General features: G+C 39.9%; 1 protein-coding gene across 2 annotated transcripts; it reads right to left on the bottom strand.

The window, feature by feature from the left end:
* Nucleotides 1–280: 280 nt before the first annotated feature.
* Nucleotides 281–8,784, bottom strand: rnmt (RNA (guanine-7-) methyltransferase). 2 transcript variants are annotated; one of them, XM_040020718.1, is made up of 12 exons: nucleotides 8,713–8,758; nucleotides 8,012–8,268; nucleotides 7,752–7,889; nucleotides 6,663–6,792; nucleotides 5,009–5,134; nucleotides 3,157–3,272; nucleotides 2,830–3,011; nucleotides 2,140–2,304; nucleotides 1,927–2,044; nucleotides 1,298–1,396; nucleotides 915–948; nucleotides 281–739 (listed from the first exon to the last, which is right to left on the bottom strand). In XM_040020718.1, the coding sequence occupies exons 3-12, from the start codon at nucleotides 7,887–7,889 to the stop codon at nucleotides 702–704; spliced, it is 1,146 nt and encodes a 381-aa protein (XP_039876652.1). In that variant the 5' UTR covers nucleotides 8,012–8,268; nucleotides 8,713–8,758; the 3' UTR covers nucleotides 281–701. The 2 variants fall into 2 exon arrangements, with proteins under 2 accessions (XP_039876652.1, XP_039876650.1); XM_040020716.1 differs by lacking the exon at nucleotides 8,012–8,268 and having other exon boundaries at nucleotides 8,713–8,784.
* Nucleotides 8,785–9,587: the final 803 nt, after the last annotated feature.

The following is a 9,587-nucleotide window of genomic DNA, read 5'->3' on the forward strand; positions in this document are numbered from 1 at the left end:
TTTCTCTTAGTTATCTTACCTTTTTAACTGGCTATCATTTGTATGTTATGCATTTTTATTATTCAGCTTCAGTGTGCAGTACTGTGTCGCTGTGGCTGTTATAAAGTGCTTTATGAATAAGTGTAGCTGTAAATGGCCCAGTACTTTCGTTCACATGTTATAGGTTCAGGTCCAGGTTTTTAGGTGAGAATAAACTGATCCTTAACACTTTGTTTTATCCACAATACTCAAATCTGTGCCTGTCATAAACTTAACAGAGGTTCAATGAATACCAGAGGTATCACAAAGGGGAAGGAAACGGGGTTTAATCTGCCAGTTACATTTTGCACTTTGGAAATGCAACAGAACAAATTTCAGAGTTACATCAGACAATGAAAAAACAAATTAAATTTTAAGCCAAACTAAAAGATTAACAAATCAAAAATAACCAATTTACCCATCAACATAAGTAGAGCTACAGTATAATAATCTGTTTGCATTAAATGGCTGTAAATTCTCTGTTTATTGTAACTATCCTGTAATCCAGGGAAATACACGCTTTTTTCCATAATTCAGAAGAACAAAACACAAAAAAGTTTGACAGAAGTTTTGTTTAATTTACAAACAAAACAATCATTTCTTATCAAAAATGACTTAAAGCAACAGAAACACAAATATGAGCTGAAGAACAGTGAGACAAACAGCAGCAGATGAGCGCAGCATCAGGACATCTTCTGGAACACAAACACCAGGTAGATACCTGCAGAGCAAAGACAGATGAGGGTTTTAGTGATCAACAGTTTGTAGATCAATGGGCCCACATATGAATACATATTTTAAAAGTAGATCGAAGACAACAATACTGAAATGTTTTTACAAGCATCAGTTTAAATGTGTCATGTAAACAGCTGATGGAGATGATCAGAAAGACTTACTGGTAGCTTCCCACTCAGATCTGCTCAGCGTTCCCTGCACACATGGAAATACAGACAAATGTTGTAAAACTGGGCCGAACACCTGAAACTGTTTTGGATTTTTTTTTTTTTTTTTAAACTGAGCTTTGAGCTTTGGGGGTAGACGTGGTCGCTCATCTACTAATGGAGAGGTTGGTTCTTCAATCGCATGCTATATATACACTTGGGCGAGATACTGAAACCGAAGCTGCTCCTGATGCATCCATGTGTTAATGTTAAAAAGTGCTTGAATGCATGTGTGTGAATGTGTGAATGAGACATGTGGCATAAAGCACTTGAGTGCTCGAGTAGAAAAGTGCTATAAAAACCGGTCCATTTAACATTTACCATCTGAGCACGCTTACCAGGGGAGTTCTGACGTCGGCTCGGTCACAGTGCTCTTTAGCATGACAGTATTCCTCTGCACTGTCTGAGGCTTGAAGACCATCCTCACTGGGAAATGGCTGAAAGCAAAACAAACTCTTAAAAAGACAGTAAGTGGTGACAGGTTAAAAGCAAAACCTGGACCTCTGAGCTACAGTGACAGATTCTGCTGGTTCTGATGTGTTTTCTTTATCCTCTGATCAAACACTACTATGAGATAAATTGTTCTACTTATCCACAAGACACAGGACCACACTAATGTTTATGTGGATTTATTGGAGCAAAATATCACCACACATCTAGCAAAACAGTAAAGCAGTGAACTTTTTTTTAACAAAGCAAACAAAAAAGAAAAAAAAACAGCTCATCCACTGTGTGCAGAGGAGTGAAGCTATTCTTAAGGCTTGAGAAGGTGAAATGCCTCACTGAAAGGATAAGTGGGTCCTTTCCTTTAATTTGTCACCATTTGGATCTGTGTCCAAAAATAACATGCTTAAATGTTGTGTTAACTCCATATCTAGTTTGTCTTCTGGTCACATCATTATTGTAAAAATAAGAAAGATGAACTGAGAAATCATAGTCAGTATTTCAGTTTTAATTAATATTCTACCTCCAGAGCCATCATCTTCATCATGAGGCTGCGATGATTCTCCTTCTTCACCTTCTCCTCAAAGAAATCAGCAAATCTTTGTTTCAGCACCAGCTGCATATTGTACTGCTTCGCCATGCTGGGACATAAGAAGTGGAAACAAATGTGATGTCATGAAATATTTTTATAGGAAATTCAGAGTACACAAGCAGATGTTACTGTGAGTACTCTTACTGTTCAAAGAGAGGAAAGTAGACGAGGAACTCTGGAACGTTGACGACTTCCTCGAGGTTAAAGTGATACTGACATCCGAACAGAGGGTAGGAACCTTTGGACTGAAAGGTCACTTTGAAAACCTCATTACCAAATGACAGCGAATCAGATGCCTCCAAACGTTTACTGTTGAGGGGGGCAAGGAAAAGAGTGAAGATGAAGCAGATACTGACTCAGTGATTCAGTCTTTACATCTGAACATTTCAAAATGTCTAATAGGGTCGGCTCAGCACAGCTTGACTCAGTTTTAAGGTTTTTCATTAGGTGGTCGTACCTGGCACCAGGTACTTTTTTAGTACCTATTTGGCTGAGGTTCAGGGCGATCTGAGGCGATCCAGCCTCAGATCCTTGCTGTAATGACCCCACGCACATTACATGGTACTCGTTTATAATGAAAAGTGACAAAGTCCGGTTGAGCCAAGCTACACAGAGAAGGTACTAATGGGAAAAGGCTATAAAAACTCCAAGTATTAAGCCTATCTTAATACTTGGAGTTTTCAAAGCTCCAACACCAGGTGGACAACCTGCTTCACCTAATAGGATCATGTGGCTTAGGTGAAGAAGGTTGTCCACCTGACATGTGGACAGATGTGACTATAAACAATTTACCATAAAAAAGCACCTTTCATTACACTTAATTGTTTATCTTACACAAGTTCAAAGGCATCTGGTGTTGTACCGATGAAGTACCCTCCAGGTTTAAGACGCTCACAGGCATTTCTCAGCATCATATTAGCCTTCTGCTCACTCTCAAATGAGTAATGATACACAAACTGACAGCTGCAGATGTCGAACATAAGCTCAGCATCATCCAGTTTCTCTGACAACAACTCCTGTAGGTAGAGATAAAAGGTCAGTAACAAATCAAACAATCCAGACTGAGAAACACCTCACTTTTATTTTCTTCTTAATTCTGATTTCATATATTCACTTTTATCACGGAATACTCGACTTATTTTTTGTGTGCTGCAGGTCTACCTTTGAACAGTCTGCTGTGATGAATTCAGCAGTGAAGATTTTCTCGTTACGGTGACTCTTTTTTTTCATCTCGTCATAACGAATCTGACATTGTTCCACAGAAACCCCTGCAATATCTGAAAATAAACATCTATGTTTAATCATCAAAAATCTCCAGCAACATGCAACAATTAATCTCAATTGTAATGCCTTTTGAGCTGAGGGGCAGTTATAGAGGCAAGAGATGATATGGGCCACCCTCCAGTCGATCCACCGCCCCCAGGAGGTACGGTTGCAGCTGGGTGCAGGGGTGGGTATTTTTCTATCCCCTCAGTTTGTTTCCAGTATGTTTTCAGTGGTGGATGAGAAGGTTCTGACTGTCGTTTGTGCTTATGAACTGAATAACAGTACATAAGCTTAGAGTATACAGCAGGGGTGTCCATCTCCAGGCCTCAGGGGTTGGTGTCCTTCAGGTTTAAGATCTCAACCTGGGTCAACACATCTGAATCAAATGATTAGTTCATTATCAGGCCTAACTGTGTTTATCAAGGACACATCTAAAACCTGGTACACGGCCTTCTTGGAATCATTGAGTGGATTGCTCCATTTCATGTGACATTTCATGTCAATGGCATCTGTAGAAATATATTTACTTAGAAAAAATTCTAAGTAAATATAAAACGCATTTTTTTTAATCCAATGTAAATAACACTGAACTGAACTGACGTGATGACCAGTTATAGAGGACCGAGAGCCAGTTACTTAAGTCAAAAGTGAAGCACAAGTATTAGCTCATACATAGGTGAGATTTTGTGCCAGGTGCTCTCATTTGATCTCTGTGATGTTTGACATAATTCATTTCAATTCAATGCCACCACTTTACTGCTATGGAGAGGTTTGTGTGCCCCAGTAGTCCCAGCAGCTATCCTTTTCTTTGTCCCCTGGTAGGTCTCTCCCAAGGCAAATTGGTCCTGGATGAAAGCAATTCATTGGACCCCCATGAGAAAAAAAAAGAGCAAGACACCTGAGTAACCTGCGCAAGATTGGGTTACTCCAGGGTTATTTCTCCTCACCCTGAAGCCAGGCTTGGTAGGGAGCTTGACAAAGAGCAACTGGTGGCCACGCCTTGGGCCCACTACCTGTAGCAGATACCGTCGGGGTCAGGTATATTGTGTGTCAGGTGGCAGTCAAGGGCGAGGGCCCTGATAGCCCGATACCCAGCTATCAAAGCTGGCTACAGGGATGTGGAACCTGTCCTCTCTGGTTTGGAAGGAGCCTGAGCTAGAGTGTGAGGTTTAGGGACACTGACTAGATATAGTTGGGGTCACGTCATTGCACAGTTTTGGGAACTGGAACCAGTGTCCCTGGAGAGAATCTGGACTCTGTCCCAGTCAGTGAGGGACGGCGCCTGCCTGCCTCTTTCTCTTACTGAGAAAGAGGCAGGCAGGCGGTGGGTATTTTTGTATGCCCTCAGTATTTTTGTATGCCCTCAGTATTTTTGTATGCCCTCAGTTTGCTCCTGTCCCCCGGGGGTTTTTGTGAGCGAGAGTGTTGTTTCCCTACGCCTTCAGATTGGGGAAAGGGTCCTGACTGTCGTCTGTGCTCATGTGAAGAACGACCCAGTCAAACAGAAGAGGGATGGATGGATGGATGGATGGATGGATGGATGGATGGAGGGAGGGTTGGCAGGCAGGTTTGATTTTACACAAAGCTAACATTGACTGTTTCAGGTTAAACAGCAGGATGAGGTGCGTCTTTAGAGGAAGATTTCACTGCTGGTCCTTTACAGTCCTTAAAGCTGTATAGGCATGAAAAGAGTCTGTAGAAATGTGATGTCAAGTTTCATAAACCATAAAAATCAATGAATCAATACCTGCACAGACCAGGTGATCGATTCCTCCTCTTCTCCACTTCAGTAGGTCTCCTCCTTTTCCACAACCAAGGTCCAACACAGACACCTGCTGAGATCCCGCCCCTCTTACCTGCTCCAAGATCTCACCTGTCAATAGAAAAAGACACTAAACTGTAAGAGGTGGTAAATATTTTATTTTTAAAGTTGCTTCCACACAAGGTGCTGCAAAAAGAAAATAGGTAAAATCAGAAAAAAATATAAATAATTATTAAATGGTGAAAGAATAAAAAGTAAAAAGTTTATAAAAATGGTATAAATACAGTCCAGTAGACTCGGAATAAAAATTATTCTTCCCCCAGTGTTGGACTGTAGCTGGTGATGGTAGTCCTAGTTCAGTTCAAGAGGATCACTCAGAGATCTGGTTCATGAGCAGAACCAGAATGACCAGCTCCAGCACACCATGGAGGAGAGACTCAGAGGAGGTGAAGGTAATAATTATTTATTATCATCACAAAGGATGACTTTTATTATTTACCTTAAAAAAAATAAAAACTAGGCTACACCTTTACTGAGAAGGTGGTTTGTGGCTCAGCTGCAATGGAGGGGTGGAGCAGCAGGTTCAAATAGAGGGGGGGTGTCCAAATAGTCCAAATAGCACACTCTAGTGTGATGGTGCATTCACTACCAGATACTTGAGCACACAAGACAAATTGCTCAGAAGGAATTGGCTGAAATGCTGAAAATGGGGGTAATAGAAGAGTCATACCAAAAGCAAAAAAAGACTACTAAAAATAAAACAATCACTCAACTTACAATACTGTCTGCGCAGGTCCTTTGTGTTACAGGATGGCAAATAGAAAAGTGTTCTTTTATAGTCTTTTTCTACTCGAGCACTCAAAGTGTTTCATATAACATGTCTCATCCATTCACACCAATCATAGACATAGAAAAAAGTGCTTGTAAGTGCATTTAATCTAACATTCATACACAGCGTCACACTCCCATGAAAGTCATGGTTCAGCATCTTGCCCAAGGACACCTTGGCACACAAACTGGAGCAGCCAGTTTTGGAATCAGCAGCCTTATGATTAGTAGATGACCTCCTAAACTACAGTCACCTCTATGTTCATACAAGGCACAGGTGAAACATAAAGGCAAACCTTTTTAAATAAAATAATCAGTCCCTTTCTCTGTTCGATAAAACTGTAGAAAATGGACGAGTTCTCTGGTCCATGTGAAAATAAAAACAATAAACTGGCTTCCTGTAAAAAGTTTACACCAGCCCCTTTGCAAGGTTTAACCATTTATTTTAGTTAAATCTATTAAATCTGTTTTTTAAAAGTTTCTGATCATTTATAAAACACTTTTTTTAAAGGATGAAGGTCATTAATCAGCATGAAGACAACAGGCTGCCAAATGAAACATAAAAGGCCAATAATCTGTATTAGTGACTGGTATTATCACTGCATTGTCATTTTGTTCTGATAATCAGCTTTCTAAATGTTGGATCTGATGTTTGGCCCCAGAGACAATTTATAGCAAAAAATAAACAAAAACAAAACGACGCTCTCATGTTATTATGCATGCGATTGCCGGATGGGTGTTAATTGCTTACAGATCACTATGGATATGTTAAAACTGAGGAAGTGTGGTGCGTTGATCAGAAGCCAGTTACCAATTAGAACACTCTTCAGCCAGTTGTTGAAGTTCCTCATGAAGAAGATTCGGCTTCTGCTACGAGCTGCCAGGCCAACTTCCTGCAGCTGGTTGTAGTGACTTGCCACCTTCACACCGTGATCAAGCACCTGAGAGATCAATTATAGGGATCACTAATAAGGATGACAGCCTCACAGCAGCTTTAATACCTGCTGATAAATATTTAGATTGTTTTTGTCTGCCTGATCTTTCAGAATTAACTTCAATAATAACTTCCTCCAAATCAACAACGTGTCAATCAAACCTCATTCCTACAAGACTGCTCAAAGAAGTCCAAAAATTATAAATCTTAAATATGATCAACCCATCTCTTCAAGCTGGCAGTAGTTAAACTGTTACTTAAAGCCACCACTTGACCTTTTATCTCAAACATTCTTGAAAGAGTAGATGTAAAACAGCTAACTGATCATCTGCAGAGGGATGGTTTAACTAAAAGTTTCAGTCAGGTTTCAGAGATCATCAGAGTACAGAAACAGCTTTAGTGAAAGTTACAAACTTTGTGTCTTATGGCCTCTGAGGGTGGACTCATTCTGTGCCTTTCCTGCTAGGCCTCAGTCCTTTATTCAATATTGTTGACAATAATATTTTATTACAACGATTAGAGCATGCTGTAGGTGTTAAAGGTACTGCGCTGTAGTGGTTTGAATCAATTCAATCTAAGAGTCCTCTTCACACACTAAGGTTAACTGATACTCTTAACATTATGCATGTTTTCCCTCAGGCAGTATCACAGAATAGCATAGAAAGTTCAGTCCAATTTTATTTTCATGCGCCAAATCACAGCAAAAGTTGCTTCAAGGTGCTTTATATTGTAAAGTACAGACCGTAAAACACTGAAGACATTTGAGTTTTTAAATATGTTAAGCTGTTCGCTGAGTTTACAAATGTTTTCCAAATTATCCTAAACTTCTAAACTATATTTTTTTTTAGCAAATAATCTTAAAAGTGCTGTCTGATCCTCTCACATCAAACCGAGACTTCATCTCACAACATGAAGAGCCTTCAGACAACTGCTTTAAAGAAATATAAAAAAAATGAACTTGACAACCTGCTTCTTGCTAGGTGACATCTTCTCTTCTTCATCTTCAACATGCTTCCTCTTCATCCCCGAGTTCTCTTCTTGCTGAGCTCCTCTGGTCTGTGTTGCCTCCTCCATCGTTTCTGTCTGACGAGACTGAAGCTCCATCTAAGAAAAAAAAGAGGAGGAGAGAGAAAAACAATATCAGTTTGATCTGATGAAGCTTGTTGAGTTTATTGAGAATTAGTGATGTCAGCTTGACTGAACAATGCCGAACGTGATCCATTTACCTTTTTTAATAACCCGTTATATCCGAAAGGGATATATACTTCCACCTTTGTACTAATTTGGTTTGGAAAACTGTAGGATGCAGTAAGCCTGCCGCCTTCTTGTTTTCGCTGCTCCCCAGGGGACTCTACAGCGGCTCATCTGCCTTAATCTCCTTATATCTCAGCATCCATCTCTGTCACACCAACCCTCTGCATGTCCTCCTTCACTACATCTATGAACCTCCTTTGAGGTTTTCCTTCCTTCCACCCCCCGGCCTCTGTGCAAAAAAGACGAGTATTTGTGCAGTGTGCGGTCACAGGATTTAATATTGCAGAGTCACAAACAGGACTCGAGTGTTTACTGAAGCAATGAGACTAAAGGGGTCGAGGATGCGTTTCCTTCTGAAACTTTAAGGCGCTATTTGACTCTTTTTACTCCGCGGATAAAACGGGTTAAATCTGGATGTGACCAGGTTAAAATTGGATACAACCCAAAGCTGCTCACTCTCACCTTACATCAGTGACCGGAAGCTGCTACTGACTGTAAACTCTACGTTAGCCGCGGCTGCTAAGAGCTAACAGATGTCGGTGTGTGTTCAGAGATGAACCGGAAACAGCTAGCACAGTGGCTGAATGTGATATTCCAGTCGACACTAATCTAATGGATAACACCGAGACTAACTTGAATTAACGACCAAAGTTTTAGAGAAAAAATAACTCACTGTGCTCCGCGAGAAAGACGCGTGCGCTTTCAGCCGCTTCCGGGTTTGTGCACGTCATATTTGCGTCACACCAGAGAGTCGGTGGGTTTTGTTGTTTGTTTTGTTTTTTTTTAATTGAAAGTGTTTGTTAAACATTACATGAATACATATACCTGATGTGTGAATGAGTATTTGGGTCACATTAAGACAAAAATATTATTGATCATTTTGAGAATAAAGTCGAAATTTCGAGATTAAACTCAAAGCGTGGAGATCGCTGTTGTTGTTTCAGGACAAACTGTCACAGCTTCTCCTATGACCTCTACAAAATGTATGGAGTTATAGTTATGCCTTAATAAATGCGCAAAAAATCTTTATCCGAAAATAATTTCATTTCGCGGTGCGATTAATTTCCTCGCGCTTAAATCCAACGAGCGCACAAAGAAACCATCGCGCATGGAAAGTGTCTGCTTTGCATGTGCTGGTACAACACTCTTGCATGTAGTTTTTTTGTTTGTTTGTTTTTTCAAACGTACTTGATTTCAAACAAAGAACATTACAGAACAAAGATGTTGAACACATCCCAATAATTAGCAGGTGAGATTAAGCGAAAGATAATAAACAGAGAAATAAAGGTATATAAATTGTATAGTAATGTAAGTAATGACAACAAAAATTGCAATTTTTGGTAATACTCAAGAATGTTACAATCTGCTTAGTAAAAACAAGTCACACAAAAATGAATAAAATTTGTAACTTCTTAAAATCTATGCAAAGAGCAGTTTAAAGGGCTGGATTGTTTAAGCGCCACACACACTACACTTATGTATATAGAACTTAGCCATAATAATAATCAGGTCAATTATATAGGCCTTATCAGGCTACTTTTGTAGATC

The sequence above is a fragment of the Simochromis diagramma genome, unplaced genomic scaffold (genome assembly GCF_900408965.1).
Source record: "Simochromis diagramma unplaced genomic scaffold, fSimDia1.1 OVJJ01000753.1, whole genome shotgun sequence".
Lineage (NCBI taxonomy): Eukaryota > Metazoa > Chordata > Actinopteri > Cichliformes > Cichlidae > Simochromis > Simochromis diagramma.